General features: G+C 30.9%; 1 protein-coding gene across 2 annotated transcripts in view; it reads left to right on the top strand.

Annotated features, from left to right (window-relative positions):
* LOC118186942 (SEC14-like protein 2) overlaps positions 1-20,376 on the top strand; it is a 68,110-nt gene that overhangs the window by 26,461 nt on the left and 21,273 nt on the right. For both annotated transcript variants that reach the window (XM_035357121.2, XM_035357120.2), the window contains 6 exons: positions 1,366-1,428; positions 9,055-9,148; positions 10,958-11,052; positions 16,303-16,381; positions 18,196-18,276; positions 20,188-20,274. In XM_035357121.2, the coding sequence (XP_035213012.1) occupies positions 1,366-1,428; positions 9,055-9,148; positions 10,958-11,052; positions 16,303-16,381; positions 18,196-18,276; positions 20,188-20,274 (499 nt within the window). The remainder of the gene's footprint in view (positions 1-1,365; positions 1,429-9,054; positions 9,149-10,957; positions 11,053-16,302; positions 16,382-18,195; positions 18,277-20,187; positions 20,275-20,376) is intronic.

Below are 20,376 nucleotides of genomic sequence, written 5' to 3'. Positions count from 1 at the left end.
TATTTAATAACGAAAGTAAACGCACAAAACATTCGTACCAAAAAAAAAAAAAAAAAAAAAAAAAAAAAAGAAAAAGGTTTTGTAAACCCGTCGAGTTATGGCAACACTCTACGGGTGAAAAAAAAACTTTTTATCTCCAACGCGCGGAACTCTGTATCGGAAGCTCTAAAGATACGCTCATTTTAAAATTATTTCGGGACATTGCTATTGAACTGAATTTTATGGTTTAAGTGCAAACATGATATTTAATAAATGAAGGTAACACACAAAACGTTAAATAAACGCCCTTTTGGATTTCATTTAAAATTTGAAACCTTTCAGATTTTTTCTTTTTTTTTCTCTGAAATCTAAAATGTGGTACCTGCAAACCCCCCTTTTTTTTTTCAAAACGTAATACAGCACACAAAAGAACTATCCGCTTATGGTAAGAAGTACCTTCGTAGAGGAATGACTCAATACTTATGTTACTGGCTCGTATACTTATGCTACATTTTGTGATGAGAAAATTTCGCTGTTTATGTTTGGACGTCCATTTTGAGCCATTTTGCGTCGATTCACTACAAACGGTGAATTACTTTTCAAATTGTTGCCACAAAGTATTATCGTCCTTATCATTTATTATTAATAATTTCTTCAATATTTATTATTAATAATAAATAAATATTGAGAAAATATTTTTAAATATTTAAATATTTTCGGTGTCTTTATTTTCTCTGCTTATATGCAGCATTTTTATATATAATGTTAGTATTCTGTATTTTTGAGTGAACAAATTCATGCACTTTTTTAATAAATATTGAGCGTTCTGGTTAAATGAGGTTAAGGCGCTTGTTATTTGTTGATTTTGTACAAGCAAGAAAAAAGAAAAGAATTTGTATATGGAAAAGCTTTTGTTGAAAATGTTCTGTACATTTTTGCCATGCAATTAGGCATTGGACTTAGTAAATATAATTTGAAACTCTTGTTTTTCAGTTTTAAGCATAATATATTGTATATTGTTCAAAATATATGTATTTCATCCCTCAGAATGTATCATTTAAACTTACGCTTAATAACACATAGTGAATGGTGATGTAACATGTATGCATTTTAAAGTTATTGAATTTGTCTTTACATACTTCATATCCATTTGAACTGTCCGTTCAAATGACTAAACTAAACAATCAACAGCCAATTACAAATTGGCCTTTGGTTGCTTTTCCTTTTTGAATAGCAACAATATTCGGGGATGATTTACAATTTGGATAAAAAAAAACTTTCTAAAGTTTGGGGGTTATTAAGAAGTAATTGAATTTCTTTGCTATTTATTGAGCGTCTTAAATGAAGTAAAAAATAGGAATATACATATATAAATATATCTTTCAGATTTACTGCTGTCGACAGATGTTCGAAGCCGATACGATAGTTACCACTTACAAAAAAATAGAGGTAAAATATTCCATTCCCTAAAAGTAGCAATGCATGTAAATCACATTATTACATTTTTCGTGTCTTTATTTTATTTCATTTTTTATATTCAATGAATATTTTCAAGAATAATAAGAATTAAATTATTATTAGGGAAAACTTTATTTATTATTAATATCTATTTTTGCTCAATGGAATGCAATTGAAATGTTGATAAAATGCAGCCTTGTCCTAGCCTTACAACATGGGTAAATTCTTAGTTTCCCTTCCATGCTGCTATATACGGCTCCATCTCATCTCCAGAAATCTGCTGAGGAACACAGATCGTATTGTAAATAGTAAAGCACTACCCAAACCTATGGAGGTCAAGAAATACTGTGCAGAAGTATATGCAAATGTATCCTCCTACAATCGAGTTGAACAACAGTAGCTATAGGATCCTAAAGCCTAAAGAAGTACTATATTCTAATATGTGAAAGTGAACTCTTTGCTTGAACAGTGAATTAGTGAACTGCTCAAAGTTTCAGAGCACGTTGAGCTGTAAACTGTTGATTTATTTATTTATTTTTAATATAATAGATGACTGCTACTCTTTGTTGACTTACATAGATCATTAAAATCAATGGATTGACACTAAATTCGCGGTTAGAATGCTCATACGATATATCAGAGAACTCTCGAAAGCCTTTTTCACTTTTATATATAAAAATGTTTTATTTACTTGTGTTCTTGTCACCTAGCTGTGTAGAAAAATACCTGAAACAAGCTTATGTAACAGTTGTGTTTACTCATTAATATTAGTACTTAATTATTTTTAGTTATGTTCATTTAGAGTATTATCCTTTAGCTCATGTGTATTGGTATCTTTAAGTAGTATTTAGTAATATTAGTGTACGTGATTTTTGCACGAATTAATGATTCTATCTCTATGGATTATAGTAGTGAGTACAGCTCTAGTATCATACTGTTTTTTTGTACAGCTCTAGTCTCATAGTGCACTCTTGCATAAGTATAACGAGCAAATTTCTCATACCTGTATCTTAATTATATTCGCAAGTGTATTTAGTATATCATAATTTATATCTTTGTGTTGTAACCGTTTTAACGACTTCGCACAGAGACTGGGTGGAATAGTTTAAAGCAACAGGCACCTGCGTTTGAATCTTGACCTCAATTGGTTGTTTTCCACTTCTTTGCTCCTGATGAAGAGGGGCACGTTTGCTATTGAAATTCAGTGAGTTTTTGTCGAAATCTACGCCAAATACAAGGTTGTTTCTTTACAAATTTTAAGATACTCTATGTAGTTAAAAAGCGAAAATAATATAAATTTTATAGCCATAACACTTAATCACCTACCTCTTCACAATTGAACATCTGGTCTTTTGCCTTGCCGGAACGTTTCAGATGGCTGAGGAAGGTACAATGACTCGTTAGCAAGTGCATTGTGACTCCACTTGTGATTCTGAGGGCAGTTCTTACTTCAGAACACAAGGCAAAGATGCGGTTCTTAACTGCTGTTTTCCATTGAGACTGCTAAGTATCCAGTAAAATTTTCAAGGGAGCTTTTTTAGGATAAGAGACGTGAAATTTTGCCGAATACTCTCTATTTATCATTGGCCGCATCCTTTATCAATTCATCCGCTGTTTCATTCCCATGAATGCCAAAAAGCGCAGCACACCCGTGCTAGATTCGATCTCTTTAACGTTAGAATAAAGAGAAGCCGCCGATTTTGGACATATAACCTCGGCTACTATGCCGTCTGATTGCCGTTAGAATAGACGTACAGTCGCTAAACTTTTTTGTCGATGTTTTTATCTGGGACTGACGTATTTAGTCTGGTGCCAGCTTTAATAGCCGTTAGGCTTGAAAGAATTACTAGCCTGTGGTCTTCTTTGCCATTTTCGTACCCTGCTGTTGCTTTGTATTTCACAGACAGCGCTACCAGTCCTCGCTTCTGTCTTTGAACCATCGGCAAAAATGTTTACTGCACTAGGTCTAACAGATACCGGTGTACGTAATACGTACTTGTTTAGGACAATAATGGGCGAATGTCTGAAGAGAGCTTAAGACATGCTTTTCAAAGTCCGTGCTTATAAAATAGATTCCTGAATTTTACATTTAGATGTTTTAGTGTCATTTTTGCAATTATTGCCTCTCGCAGTGCCGTCATGTCTAAGGGAGGTACCTCTGCTAGAACCTGTAATGTGGATGTGGGGTAAGATCTATATACTTTGCTTATGAGCAGTATATGAAAGCATTGAATGTTCTGCAGTCTTTGTCTAATATTGATGGTGAGCTTCTCTTCCCGAATGACTGTTGCATAGCAAAGGACGTTTTTCAGACCACAATTTCAGCTTTTAAGAAGAAACACACCAACTGTGTGCAGGGGTCCACTGAGGTTGCGTAAGTGCTGTACCTTCTTTTAATTTGCCTAATATGCTGTATGAAGAAAAGCTTCTTATCAAAGCTGACTTCTAGATATTTTAGTGCCTTGACACTCTAAGAAAGTTCTAAAAGATGTAGACACATGTTCCGTTTATTGTAAAAAGCTTGATAGATTGCTAATTTGTGAGATTCTAGATCGTTATTTTCTGCTAATTTGTGAATTAAATCCTTGTGCTGTACTGTATCAAAAGCTATCTTAAAGTCATAAAAGCAAGCTGCAGCGGCTGACTTCTTAATGAATGCGTCTGCAATAAATTCGATAATGTTGAAAATGTTGTGTGTAGTGCTGTTACCTTTGCAAAAACCAAATTGAGACGGATTGAGAAGATCATATTTTAGCAGATGTTCAGTGAGCCTGCAGTTAAGAATTCTGTCCAAGATTTTCCATATATATAAAAGCAGACTGGACGGGTCTGCAACGTGAAGTTATCTTGCTTGTGTTGTTAAAATCCTTTGCCATTTTAGCATTAAGCGTCCTGATAATATCATTTACTTCTTTGAAAAAAAATATAGGTGATGTAATAAGAGAGTGAGGATGTTATTTTCAGAGTTTTCGATTTCTGCTCCATACTCATATTTGATAGTAGGGTTGGAGTGATCGTGCTCCGACCATAATATTTGCAATAATTTCTTTGGACGGTATAATCTTATTTCCATGACATGAATGGGGCCAGTTTTGTGATTTATCTCGTTTTTCAACGAACTGGCAATTTTACAAACGATGTTACGTACAAACTTGACACTTTCATGAAGATATTCCCAGCATCTTGATTTGTAAAGTGCATGTTGTAAGAAATTTTTTAATTTCTGCTACCCGGATGTGCTTTCTGTTTACACCACGAGGGCACACAGTAAGAAGGGAGAATTTATTTTTATATTCTCCCCCCCCCAGTTAAAAGGTGACTAGGGAAAGGGGAGCTAGTTGCCAAATCCTGGTGGTGACGAATTATCATCCACCATATTTTAGTTCCAGGAGCCACTTGCAGAGTCATCAAGTTCTTTTACAGCAGAAAACTTAAAAAACGAGAATAGCCTTTAGGTAGTTAATTCGGATTCTGTGTTTCATATTACACCAGTATACAATTTTCTTCAGCTGTATACACTTTAACTCCAAATATACAGTCACTGGTCGTCTGTTTTTGATGACAGTTGTTATTTTGAAAAGTAATAAAATCACTTTTCATTTACACTACTATTTAGTTAGTTTATTCTTTTTAATCCGAATTCCCCACAACATCAAATTAAAACGAAAAGAAAAAACAGGAACGAAAGTTAATAGATGCATAGCGTGCCAAAAAGGGATATAGACCTATCGACATCTATAAATGGAGTAAAAAAATTTAAGACCTAGATCAGTCTATAATATAAGAGAAAGGAGAAAGAGAAGAAAAAAAAAATAAAAATCAAATGAATTTTTAAAGCACTGTGCAAAAGCAAAGGAACATCAAACAATATCTGTCGGAAAGAAGAAAAGAAACTGAAGGAAATATAGATCAGTTTTGTGACAAAATGAAAGCGAATGCAAAACTGAAGCAAGAAAAAAAATATTTTAATGAGGAGATGCAGCTTAATGTGATCTTTGTTAATGTTATCACTGGATACTGCTAATGATTTGAGGAAGTCCCTCTCGTTTATGTGCGAAAGAATGGAAAGTATATAATTTATTTTAATAACTTATTTGCTCCTGAAGAATAAAGAATCGTGTCTGATTGCCTTCAAAAATGATAGATTGATATCAAATTTTCCAAAAGTACTATGAGAAAATATTATTTTCTTAATTTAATTTCAAAATTCTCCTGGTATTTTATACCTGGATTTGCGAGCTTTTAATATATTGGCTTAATTTCTTAGGCATATTTTAATATGCACGTATATATACGTATCACAATATTCCAAGCCGTATACATATATACGGCCTTGCCGGTTAGAGGGTTAAATACTTCTATCGATTTTGAGGGCGATCAGACATGAGTCTCTCTTCCTCAGGAGTAAAAAAAAAATATATATGCAGAATTTTTTCTTTTCCTGTGATACAAAACATTCGCTAGAAGCACCTACGACAGATTAAGGTTACGTTTTTGCTCAAAGAAAATTCCGCGTTGGCATGTTCACTTTGAATGAAGCATGGTGTGTGGTGTATTTAATTATGGCAAAGCACACTAGGGCTATCTGCCTAAGAGGAGGGATGCCTTTCGTGGAGGACTTTCTAAGGGAAACTGGCTCGTATACACGTTACACATGGGGAAAACCACGAAAACACCCATGCAGCCAGCCCGTTCGCGGGATTCGAACCTCGGACCGAACTACCAGTGTTCAGCGACTTTACCGCTCGGCCGCTGGTGGGTTTGAATGAAGCATGTATTTTGAATATTAAAAATAACGGTACAGGACAGGTTAAATCATTTCGAGAAACGTGATCAGTTCATAAACAAATTTTTCTTAGTGAAAACGCTGAGAAAACGCCCATTTATATGTTCTTGATATTTTTACATTAAATTAATTTTATTCCATTTCTGTTTCGAAGAATATTTGCATCAAGGTTTAATGTTATAATTCGGTTAATGTTATAAAAATAGCTGTGGGCAAATGGGAGCATAATTAAGCGTTGCCTAGTGTATCTCTGCATAGCGAATATATTTTGCTCACATTGTGCAAGATATCACAATAAGCGGAACCTATGCTGCGTAAAAACGTCGATCGTAATTATTACAGAAACTGGAAAAAATTATGAGATCATTAAAAAGACTACTTTTTGCACAAAAGAAGGCAATTTAAAACCTGAAGAGAATGATTGCTGTCCTATAAATTTATTTTTATAGATGTATATTTTTTCCTCCATTAAAACATATTTTACTGAAATCAGTTGGGATGACCACCTCCTATAGGTATGCATATATATATATACATGTGGTACTATGAAAATCAAAAGATAGTTAGATACTATGAAAGGTACTACACTACTAGAGATGTTATGAAAGTTCTAAAGTACTAGAGTTAAGACTAAACGGCCAGAATCTAAACTTCTAGCATCTAAACAAGAGTTTTAAAATGTTAGAGATTCTATTAAATATTAAAATTTAAAGATCTTGTACTTGAGGCTCGAAATATAGTTAATTTGCGAGATCGATTAATTACAATAGGAACTGGCTGAATTTTGTGTACCGGAAAACGTATTGATTTTAGGGGACTCGGTATCCCCAAACCAATGAAAATTACCTATTTTTAAATTTTTTGCTGGAAAAGTACCTTAATACACTTACTACACTGCAGAGAAATTTTGAAATAATCTGACGATAATAAATGCTATAAAAAGGTTTTTAAAATTTTGACTCCCCTTTAAATTCCACACCCCCTCAGTATTTATTTTTTTTACTTCTTAATTATTTCAGTAACTTACTAAAAACCATCGTAAATGTAAAGGAGTGTAATTAAATATGACTCCAACTATCCAAAAACTCTCTTTATGTGTATAAACTGATTTATTTAAATACAAATTGAAGTTGGAAAAAATATTTTCACCTTTAAACTGCAGGTTTATATATTTATATTGATCTCAGCAAATACTTTTATGTGTATTATAAGTCAGCTTTGCTATGCTTATTCAAAAATTGAAATTATCTGTGATTAGACACAAACAGAAAGAGGTGGTGTAATAAAAGTGATCACGTTTCTGACTGTAGCATTATTCAAATAGTGCAGGAACAAATATTAAATTCTTTAATTAATTAAAATGCACATAAATTAATTAAAAATCCAATTTGTATACGAGAACAAATGGCTAAAATAAGAGAAGAAATCACATAAGCTGCTGAGTGGTTTCAAATAAAATGTTCTATGTCTGTTAAAATTTCAAATTTTGCTTTTTAAAAAAATGAATAAAACGACAAATTAATAATATTAATATTGATCATAAGCGTTTTAGAAAATGTATTATAATTAATTCATGTATTAAAATTGTTTTGAGTGTGTTTTGAAAAACAGAAACAGGTAAAGAAAAATTCTACCTGCATTTTATGATTTTTTTGCAATATTTCTAGCCAGATAAAGTTTTAAACAAAAGCTTTGCAATATTTCTAGCCAGATAAAATTTTAAACAAAAGCTTGCAATTTGTGTTCATATTGATCAATTGAGCAGTACTAAGTTTTATTATATATATATGTGTGTGTGTATTGAAATTCAGTAATAATTTTCTTAAGAAATTTGAAGAGTTTACAGAAAACAGTTTACATTCTTTAAATTGCGTTTTTTCAGTTTGCAATTTTTCAATATATCCTTTTACTTAAGGTCCAAAAACTTATACAGATAGGGATTAAATTATTTAATAATTTTACTGCTTATTTATAATTATATACTTAATAGAATCAAGGATGGGTTTTGAAAAATAATGAAAAGAAAAACTATTGGAAGTGAAAATGTGATTGAAATCATATTTTTTTAAAGTTTTTACGTAAAAATGTGCTTTTTATTTTTTTTCTCAGAAACTAATTCATTAATTGCAAAATCGATCGGAAAGTTATTCAAAACACTATTATTAATATAATAAAAAAATTTGAAACAAAAATATTGAAAATTGAGGAAGAAGAAAGAATTTTTAATTGTGGAATTGTTTTTAAAAAAGTTAAAATTAAACAAAAATTATTAGCAAAAACATTTTTTCAGCTTAAAATCATTTTGTCTCATAAAACCACTTAATATTATTCATAAAAAGTAGATGAAAGTTCTTAAATAAAAAAAAAATTCAAAAGGTACCGAGTCCCCTTAAGGCAATAAGAAATTATTACAGAATAGCTGTTAACTATTAATGGTTATATGTTTTTATACATTCAAAAAAATTAAGTTGTTTTCTATCTGAAACGAATTGCTCTAAAATAACAGGGGAGTATAGATTTCGGAATATAATAAATAATTTATTACTTAAATTGACTATGAATGAAGGTTATTATATCTCTCTGGGCGAAATTAGAATGATAATTTATTTAAAGCGGCATAGAAGTGATTTAAAGTTCTCAGTTTGCAGACAAACTGCAAGTCCGTTTATGTTATACCGAAATTGATGCCTTCGCTGTTTATAGATAGGTCTGCTTATTACTCAGGGACGACACGTATCTTATTCTTATTTCAAACCACTTCAAAAATAATATATATTAAATATTACTCCATTCATGGACAAAAATATTATAAGAAATTTCTTGATTTCTAGGTTTTAGAGAAATACGAATACAACGGATTTATGGGGTTTGCCAAGAATGGAACTCCTATTCGTTATATATCTGTGGGAAGCGGAGATCCTATGGGTACTAGAATTTTTGATTAATTATTTCTTATAAAATCTCTATCAGGTATTGATGTTATTGCAACCTATATACGTTTCCTCTAAACATTATGCCAAGAAAGATGAAAAAACATTTTATTGTAAAATAACTAAAATCTTTATTTAACCAACCTGCGAAGAATAGGGATAAATGCTTGTGCGGAATAAACAGCATCATTAAATAATTATTATCTACTTTATTCTCAAATTACGAAGTTACAATAAATTCTTTTAAGTTTTCTTTCGTTTATCTGCTTTAAATAACGCTTTACTTTGCTTATAAGTTTTAGAAATCTCACTACGTTTAAAATTACGAGGAAGCTAAGATAAAAATTTGATGTGTACACCGTATAACTTCTTGTATGGAATATTAAATTATACACATTTTTCTTGCATTTCATTTGAACTTATTAGATTGAGTTAAATCTACTTCGACGATAGCGCATAAACCACAATAGAATAAATGCACGCTTTAAAATTCACTATTTTTATTTACCATAGTGACACTCTGGCGTTACGCTAAGTTCTCTTAACAGCGTTACATTTCGTCCATTTTATATCTCAAAATGCACAAAATTTATAGCATCTGAAGAATTATCTAATCGTTTCCACATGTTCTATTCAAATACTATAATAAATCTAAAACGATATATAAAAGAAATAAAACAAACAAACAAACAAAAAAAGAAACAGTTTTTCAAAGACGATTCAGTATTTCTCATTCAATTGATTCAGTCCTTACTTCGCGACAAGGCAAAAACACAGTACATCTAAAAATATCTATATTAAAAATTACGCAGTAAATCTTAAACACTTATTTCCTTGAATTTTCAGAATAGATTAAGTATGATTTAATTCGAAATAATAAACGATGTCGTTATCTTTGTTGTTGGAGAAGCTTAGTCTCTCTAGATTGGCAGCTAATCTACTATTCTGTTGTTCCAAATGTAAACTATGACCGCCATGTTATTTAAAAATTGGGCTTAACCTCACGTGAACAGCTTTTAAATTGTTGATAATTATACAAATATTGCTTGCGGATTTACTAAAGGCATAAAAACCTTAACTAAAACATAAGAACAACATAATTCATTCATTTTTAAAACAAAAAATGCACAATTTACAAACATATAAGAGTAAAGAAACTGAGATCACTGAGCCGGGTAACAGAGTGGATATATATATAAATATATTTATATACGTTTGGTGCGGCCGGTTGCAACCACAATACGAGGTGCACATCTACACGTTATAGCAGTCCTATATACAAAATTTCAACGTTCTGAGGCTACTCGTTTTTGAGTTATGCGAGATACATACGTACGTACGTACATACGTTCGTACAAACGCCACGAAAAATTCTCTTCAGAATTCATTTTAAAGCATTTTTATAATTTTTTTGGAGGAAAAGTGCCCTTTATTCTGTCCTTACGTACAGATGTCACGCAAAAACTTCGTTAAATTGCATTCGATGGCGGTCAAAATGGATATTTTCGTTGCAATATGATACCCGACATTTTTCGCGTTTACAATACTTCCTTTTTACTTCGTATAAGGAAGTAATAATCACAAAATTAATTAGTTAAAATGAAAAAAAATTCTTGAATGTAAGGCTGATATCCTCAAATTTCATATCATTTCAAAATGTGCAATAATGATTTCAAGCTATGATTACTCCAAATTTTGATTAAATATAAAAAATAATAATTAGAAACTTAAAAATTATTATTTAGCTATGAAAAATTTAAAAACAAATTATTTGATTAATAAAATTATTATTATTTAATTTCAGGTTTCTTGAAATCTATGTCTGGTTACGAACTTTCCAATTTCTTTGTTTATATGATGCTATCAGATATACTTGCAGCCAGGAAAGAAAGTGAAAAGGTATCTAGCATATGGTTTTACTATACATTTATAAAAATTCTGGTTATTCTGTATATACATTTCTTTATTTAAAAATTTAATATATAACTTCCCCATGGAAATCCAAACCTAATGTTTCGCTATTAGACAACCTTACATATTTTTTGCTCTGATGCATCATTAACTTCATTTCATAATCTTCAAAACAATAAAATAATACTATAGCGGTTACTTAAAAATTAAAATTAACTTTAAAAACTCTCTGGCTTATTTACGATGGTTAGGAGCATAACCATTTACATCAAAAAGATTCAATAAGATAAAACTATAATTACTGCAGACTGTAGCCGCCAATTCTTAAGAGCTAATTTAGAGTTAAAAATCTGGTCCTAAATATTCTTCTTTAATCATAGTTCACTGGACACTATTTTTTTAAATTCCTACTATTAGCTCACACTCTCACCAAATCGTGTTCAAATTTTTAATCCTTAATAAAAATACTTTTTATTCATCCACTCAAGTTCAAATACATTTTTTTTTAAACTTTTAGTGGATGACACTTGATGTTAATACAATTCTTTCAAATAGTAAAGCCAGTTCCTACTGATTTATTCCTGTTTATCGGAACTAAAGATATGCTGCTTTTATTAAATACTAGCAGCTTCGTCTGGCTTTCAAATAGTAAAGCCAGTTCCTACTGATTTATTCCTGTTTATCGGAACTAAAGATATGCTGCTTTTATTAAATACTAGCAGCTTCGTCTGGCTTTTAAATGTACCGGAAAATGGCTGAAGGGAACACCAAACGTTAAATTTAAAAACTGCGTAGAATTTTACTATGCAGAATAACTTCATAAAAAGAAGGGTACTCTTCTGTTTTGAGGGCCGTAAAAAAATTGCAGCTAAAATGTATGCGCAAAAGCGCTAAATCTAGCAAACGCGCCCATTTAACAGCGCGTCAAATCTAGCGTACGCGCTGGTTTCAGATTGTGTTAAGTTTGTATAGTTCTATATTTTTCTTAAGACGCCATTGAAATACTAGTTTAATTTTTAAATCCTTTTTTGATTTTAAATCCTTTTTTGATATCCTATGGATTTAACAATTTGGAAATTGCCCGTGATGAAAAGTCGGCAATAGAATTTTGGGTAAAGTGCAGAATCACTCACTGCTTGACGCGATTTTAAGAATTGCACATACTCGGTATCCATGTGCACATCGATCTATTTTCACTTAAAAAAAAAATCCCAGAATTGCACAAAAATGGCACTGCGCACCCCCTTGACTTTATCTATGTACACATCGACCTATTTTCATTTAAAAAGTAAAATAAAATTGACAAAAATCCAATTGTTTTGTGCCCTTGTAAAAAGCGGCAAACAAACAAGTGAGCGATTCTGCACTTCTGAATTCCGATTCTGAATATTTTCAAAGAAAAGGCATCATTCATTATAGAAAATTACGTTTGAACAACTAACGAGATGAAATTTAGCGATAAGTCTGTAGCGAAATAGCGATGCAGACATCCATTCAGTTATGTTTAGCAATTTTTATATAAATTATGATCTGAAATAGTTACTTACTCTTATGCTTCCATTAAGTCATGTTTAGCCTTTTTCATATAAATTATAATAATAAAAAAGTATTATATGAAATTAACCTTTCATCTAATTAAAACATCAATCTTAGATAGTTATTTACTATTATACTTCCTTTCTTACCGCAATTATTAGGGTTGCCGCAATTATTTTTGGCAGCATTGGCATCAACAATAGTTTGGCGATTTTTTATGACCCTCGAAACCGAATAGTATCAAAAAAAGTTATTGCGTATAACAAAATTACAATGAAATAAACAATATTCCTTAATACAAATATTAATTATCCTAACAAATAAATTAACCAACTTCCCTTTGCAAAATCTTAAGAACTCAAATGGTATAAAGGAGGTTAAGAACTTCGTTTCCTAAAAAAATCACTCAAAAGTTTTCAATATCTTAAAAACAGAGAAATGAGCAATAAATAATATAAAAGATTACAAAAAACAAAAAATTCTGAAAAGCAAAGTATAATTAATGATATTTTATCTTATATTTTCAAGAGAAAAAAAATCACAATGAAATAATCTATATCTCTTAATGCAAATATTAATTATCCCAATTAAAAAAATTAACCAACTTTCCGTTAAAGAGAAAAAATCATGCAAAACTTTTTAATATCTTACAGACAGTGAAATAAGCAAAAAATAACATGAAAGAAACTCAAAAAACATAAAATTCCGCGCAGAATTTTACTCTGTAGAACGACTTTATAAAAAAAATCAATAAAAATATATCATATATATAAAAATGACAATGAAATAAACCAATCTCTTAAAAACAGTGACATAAGAAATACGATGAAAAATTGTTGCCAAGCCCATATTTCTAAAAGAATGAAACTATTCAAAATGATGCGATTTCATCAAAAATCTATCAACAACAATAAGACAAGAAAATTGTTGCCGAAATCACATTTTTAAAGATGTGAGAAGTGTACTCGGAAGCTTCATTTAAAATATTTTTTAAAAATACAAAATATTATCATTTTTCCAAAATTCTTTTTGTAAAAGCAGTCGCAAGGATGAAAGTTTAACGTGTCGAAAAATCAAAGAAAAATAAACTGTGCATTTTTAAAAATAAACTTTAAAAAAAAACCCGTTGAAAAGGTGTTAAGCTCACTTTCTTAAATAAATTCGTATTGAATCGATTTATTGAAACACGAAATTTACTTTAAGTTCCTAAAATAACTAAGTGCCTACGTTTCACGACGATGTGAAAATGGAGTGTGTAGAGTAAAATCTCGCTTTCCTATAGCCCATTATGTCTCAAAATGACGCGATTTCGTCACAAAATATAAAATAAAAAACTTCTAATTCGAATTTTAAAAAACATCGCTTTGAGGTGCACTGGCTCTTGTCTAGATGCACCTATGTACCAAATTTCGTAGCCGTGGGTCTATTAGCTTACGCGCAGCGCGAAAGAAAGAACACACACACACAGAGAGACAGACTCTTTCTTTTATTATGTGTGTAGAGAAGATATTATAAGACTTACAAATAATGACTGTTTATTTGGAATTCTCACGTGCTGTTAAAATTAATTTTATAATAACTCATAAATAATACTACATGAGTGAGATCAATGGCATTGTAATATTTAACAAAAATAAGTGGCAACAGTAAGACAGAGGTCTAAAGATTTTTAAAATGTATGGAATTAAAGAATTGTAGTTTAATAGAGTTGGATGAAAAAGGAAGTATTGCAATCCTGAAAAACTTCGAGTATCATATTTCAACGAAAATACCATTTTGACAGCTATCAAATGCAATTTCGATAGCCGTAAAAATGTAGCACTGCAAATTTTAAATATATTATAAGACTTATACTGAACTGCTGAACGAAGAATTCTATCATTAATACTATCATGGATAACAACAGTACATAAGATGCAAGGTAGCATTGTAGATTATGCAGCAATATATCCAGGACGAAAGCTCTTCGCAGCAGGGTCAAGCATATGTTGCCTTGAGCCGTGTGAAATCATTAGATGGAATATTAATTGAAGAACTGGACTGCTCGAAACTCACTGGAAAGGTTCCTTGCAATAATGAAGCATTACAAGAGATGGATAGAATGAGAAATTATAGACCACCATCAGGTTTATAAATTAGAAACAAAAAAAGTTTAATAATGTTAATAAAAAGTGACTAAAATAAAATTTATATTTGTTGACCTAACTAGGAATTGATTTAAAAAAAATATTGCCTATTTTGTTTTTAACCCGTGAAATCTATTGTCGTTAATTAAGCATACGTTTAATTAAGCATGAGTTAATTAAGCATAAGTTAATTAAGCATAAGTTTAATTAATTAAGCATAATAAGCAGTTATGGAAAAATAAAATATAGAAAGATAGGCAAATTAGATCTATAAAGCTGACATTAAGAATGGCAGTTTATATTTGGAGAAAACTACTATAAAATAAAATGAAAATATTTCTATCACCAACCGCACTTCGTATATTCTCAACAGCACTAATGTATGCATCACCTAACCATGTCCTCCTTAGGGTATCTTCAGGGTATTTCTTGCGTCAGGCGAGTTTGCAAAAGTTATTAAATTTGGTATTCTTTGGTAGCATAAGCTAAGTTCAAACTCCATGCAAAGGTACAACGAATTAGCGCTATGTATGAAGATAACGACAAAACCTTCAAAAAGTTAAAAATAATCTTTTATGCATTAAGTAAACCTCATTAAGTGTGCAGCCATTAGGATATACTTAATTAATTTTAAGTTCATTATTTTGAGTTAAGCCAAATGTCTGGCTTCTTTAAGGTCGAGTTAGTGCAGTCTGTTAAACTTTATTTCGGATTAATAAAAGGTTCCTTTACACCTTTTACCTGACACTCTGGTATTTATAAGACATTATGGAAAGTCACTAGCGGTCTTTTAGAAGTCTGGTCTAATTGTATGCTCCCGAAGAAGACCAGATCCTATATTGGTCTACGAGACAAAAAGTTTGGAAACCTCTGGTATAAAGTTTTACCGAACATTATTAAGAAAATCAGATTTTTTTTCTTCAGCACACTTCACCTATAGAGAAGGCTTTTAAAACTTTTGTATCATTACACCACGTTACATTACACTGTCACGTATTTATTCTCCATGCAACTACACAGCGTTGCCACTTCGTAAGACATAACAGCCTTAATTTATCATTGATGGGGCTTGGCAAATAGCCAGGTCTCAGGACAGAGTCATTTTGGCAATGCATAAAGTTTTTATCTTTCTGATGGCTTGAAACTTCTACACTTTTTACTTCCAGTTGCTTAACAAAACAAATGATTGAAAACCATGACACATATTTTTAAACAGTTTGCTTCCTTATATTACTTTTTAATAATATAGGTGAGTGATATAACTTATAATGCATTTGACTTATAATATTTCCATATCCAAATGATAATTTTAATCAAAAATTGTATTATTGTTATAGTATACAAAGGATGTTTCTTTAAAGCATTATATATCTATCATGGTACAGAATATTTCCTTTTAAAACTACAGCAGACTTGAAATACTAACAAAAAGAATTTTGAAGGTATCCGCTTGCTTTTTCTATTTGTTTTATAAACAAGAAAAACGCCAGAATTTCAAAATGTAGAAATATTACCAGAATTTGGGATTTAGAAATTTAAATAGGCTAACGAAATTATTTTTCTTTTCTATTTTCAGAGAGGAAAAGAGATAATGGAAATCACCTATGTTCTTGACTTGACTGGATTCTCAATTCAGGATCATCTCCGTGAATGTAGTGAGTATTCATATTCCTAAGTACAATTTAGCATCATAATCTCTAATCTTCTATAAAAAATTTGAAGAAATTAAATTTATTTCAAGTAAGGTCAGAATCCTGTAATCGGAAAGCAACTGAGGGTTTTGTTTATAAGCCTTTTAAAAATCACTTTTAAATCTTTACAAAGATCTGCGAAAACATTCATTTAGAAATTCCTCCTTTAAAACACTTTAAATTAGTTTTTTCAAATTAAAAATAACGTTTTTCATGCATTCAAAATAATATAAAAGTTACACATTAAATTTTCTTAGTTTATTTCAAGAATTTCTGTTATCTATTTGCACCATTTGAAGAATACTGGAAATTGAAATTTGCCGATGCAGTTATGTTTAAAGATAATGAATATCTAATAACTGAAGGTAATTTTTATCACTCTACATAATAAGGTAAAACAAAACTTTCGTATTCCTAGCGCTATGGTAGTATATTGGCTTTAAAAGTAAATTTAAATATTAATTCCATCTGAAAACAGTGGAAAAGAATGCTGATGATTTGGCTAAATAAAGTGGCAACGATGAGATTTACGAAGAATTTCACAACATTTGAAATTTGTTTTCTATGTGCAAAAGTTGAATGCTTATGTGTAGTAAAAATATGTTTCATGAAACACGATAGCCGTACAGAAATTTAGTGTGAAATTCATAAAACTTGCCGATTAGAAACCAAAACAATTTTATGTTTCTGTATATTATTTATTTTCGGCGAATGAAAAAAAAAAAAACACTGTTAGGTTTAGTTGCCATAAGAATTCAAAATATAGGGATAAATAATACTTTTTTTGCTTAATTAAAATACATAGTCGAAATTTCCTCATCACGCAGGGAATTTTTGCGATACTTAGCCAAGTTTAGGTTAGTTGATATAAATTTATATCAGTATACATAGGCTGGAAGACAAAATGTAAAGTTTTCGAATCTTCTGTTAACACGGCTTTATATAATTTCAAAAGACCATCTCTATATTTAATGCGTTATTTTTATTCTATTTCTTTATAAAATATTTACAAACATTTGTGAAGCTTGCATTTTTTTCAGTTGCATTGAATCGCCGTATCATAATTAACAATTCAGATTTTGTAAGTTAATAATTTATAGGGTTAAACTTTACTTTGCGCTTTAAGAATTCATTCGTGGTTCTTATTGGCTCTTTACTCATCTACTACTTAAAGGGTTATGTTTCACATTTTCATGCGATCCTGCATTTTCATTTTTCGAAACCTTAAATTTTTCAATGATAATAATAATAATAATAATACAAATTACATTTCTATCGATTATAACGCTTAAATAAAATAATATTACTTTTATGTTTTTACTCTTCCTTGTTGATATGTTGTAGAGACATCAGCTATTTTAGAAGCAACATAAGTGAAAATGAGCAATGCCCTTGCTGGACTCGAACCACAGACCTCTTAAAGCGTGCTGACCAATTCCCCATGCTAAGAAGGCTGGAGAAATACCTTATATACTTTCCCTTTTAAAGGGCGACTGGGGATTAGGGGACCCATTCGCCAAATCCTCGTGGTGGAGAATCATCATCCACCACCCCTTTTAGTTCAGGTGCCCCTATAGAGCCATTAGGTTATTTTTTGAAAGCAGGAGAGTTGAAAAATGCGCAATGCCCTCGCCAGGACTCGAAGCACGGACCTCTCGAATATGCGCCGAGCGTGCTGAGCACTACACCACGAAGACATGTTAAGAAGGCGGGATAATTAGCTTATAATGTTATTTAGTAGCAGTGTTTTTATTATTATTTTAACATATTTTTTATAGTTCTAGAAATAGCCTTGGATGTCACCAGCATTTTTCAAGAATACTATCCAGAAATTTGGAGCAACGTGTTATTCGTTAACGGTAAGTTTGATTTTTGATAATTAAGAAGATTCATCTAAAAATTATTTAATTTAGGCCTTTATGCATACTTAAGGACTGTTTTAAAATTTAAAAAAAATTAAAAAGAAAGTCTATGTAAAATTAGCTTTTATTTAAAATCCATAAAATAATGGTTAAACTAAAAGTAGAAATATAGTAGTTTATTGCGAATATGATATTTAATCTCCAGTATGATATATCCCTAGTTTCAATGTCTCTAACATTAATAAAGTTGGTTCCAGTAATATCAAATAAATAAATTGAAACGCTAAAAAACCGTGATACGAATTTTTGTTTATATATAAACAATTTTTGTGAAGTTATCAGCCTAGATGGGCGTTAGCTCAGAAAACGGCATTTTGCGTCGAATCACGATAAACGGCTGTATCACTTTTAAATTGTTGCCACCAAATATTATTGCTCTACATTATCTTACAATTTCAATTACATATATACAATATACATATCTGCAATTTTAATTACAAATTCTACTAAAAATAGCTAAATAAATACAAAATTCTTAACAATATACTCTTTCCGTAGATTAAAATATATTCTTTAATACATTTTATTCTACAGAAAAAATTTAAAAATATAACTGTACTAAATCAATTTTACTCTTTAATATACTTAACTGCGTCCGCACAATAAATGGTTCCAGATAATTTGTGTTGCCATCTGCGCATAAGAAACTATATATAGTAAATACTAGCAAGTTAGAGATTAGAGATTAATAGCAGCAGGTCAGAGATTTGAGAAACGGTGATGCAAACTACATGTATGATCATAACAAATTAATATGCAGTGATTTGTAGAAGGTCGGACATTAGAAACTGGATATAATTAAATTGCAGATAATTGCATGGTAATTGCATTATTACCATGTCTTCTCTTGAATCCCAAAGAGATATAATTAAAGTAACAATCTACAAATTTACAGAAATGCGCACATTATAGTTTTAAGCTATTTAAACGGCTGTTTAGTTATGAAATATTAGTCTCCTACTAATTAACAACTACAAATTTAATTAGTTATGAAATCTTAGCCTCCTACTAATTAACAACTACACAACTATTTAACTTAAAGCTGTAGCTCTTCTAGTTCTTACAAAATCAGACTTTATACATACTTTTAAGGTAATAAGCAGAAACCATTATTTGTATAAATTCCCTAGAAGAGAAGATAAACCAAGCATTTAAGTCATTTACAAAATCGACAGGCTGCTCAGGCAGTATAGTGGTTAGGAAAGCCTACTGCGGTAACAAAGGTCCCGGGTTCGAATCTATGGATATTTGAGACACAATAACAAGCCGAACAAATACTAATTCAGATCTCAAACAACAAAAATCAGCGTTATATATTCAAATTTTCACAGGACTAGTTTCGATGGTTTTACCGAACCACCATCCTCAGCTGCAAAAGCGCAAAACGACCATCATCAGCTGCCTTTTGCGTTTTTGCAGCTGAGGATGGTGGTTCGGTAAAACCATCGAAACTAGTCCTGTGAAAATTTGAAAATATAACGCTTATTTTTGTTGTTTCACTTCTGAATTAGCCATGGATATTTGTAAATGTATCGTGTCTTTGCAGCATAGGGGCACTCTAAATATACCGTGTGCCGAAAGTCCTCTCGAAAGGTTAGTGGCAGGTTAAGAGGGGTGGGAGATCCTCGGCTCCTTTCCCCTCCGGCTGCTTTCCCTCAAAATTGGGGGGAATGCATGGTGCTCAATACTCTTGTCGACGACCGATGCATACATCATTTATAAGGATTGATTAGCACAGTATGCAAATAAATTTGCAAAATGAATTCAGTCATAATTTATTATTATTATGTTTGCGGTTAAACACCAGTGTGAAGATCATGTTGTCAACATATTAAATCTTTCTTTCAGCTTCCTATGTCTTCCACAAATTTTATAATATTTTGAAACCCATCATCAGGGACGATATGCTTAAAAAGATAGAAATCGTATCAAGCGGTAAGTTATTTTTCTCCCTCATAATGTGATAGTTTATATGAGAAATATTGGTATCTTTCGGAACATTATGAGTTCTGTTGCAGTTCATTGTGTTCATGACAT

This window comes from Stegodyphus dumicola, chromosome 4 (genome assembly GCF_044657685.1).
Source record: "Stegodyphus dumicola isolate Sdum_Otavi_A_Nest chromosome 4, ASM4465768v1".
Taxonomy (NCBI): domain Eukaryota; kingdom Metazoa; phylum Arthropoda; class Arachnida; order Araneae; family Eresidae; genus Stegodyphus; species Stegodyphus dumicola.
Note: the sequence above shows the minus strand (reverse complement) of the source record. Positions and strands in the feature narration are given on the sequence as shown.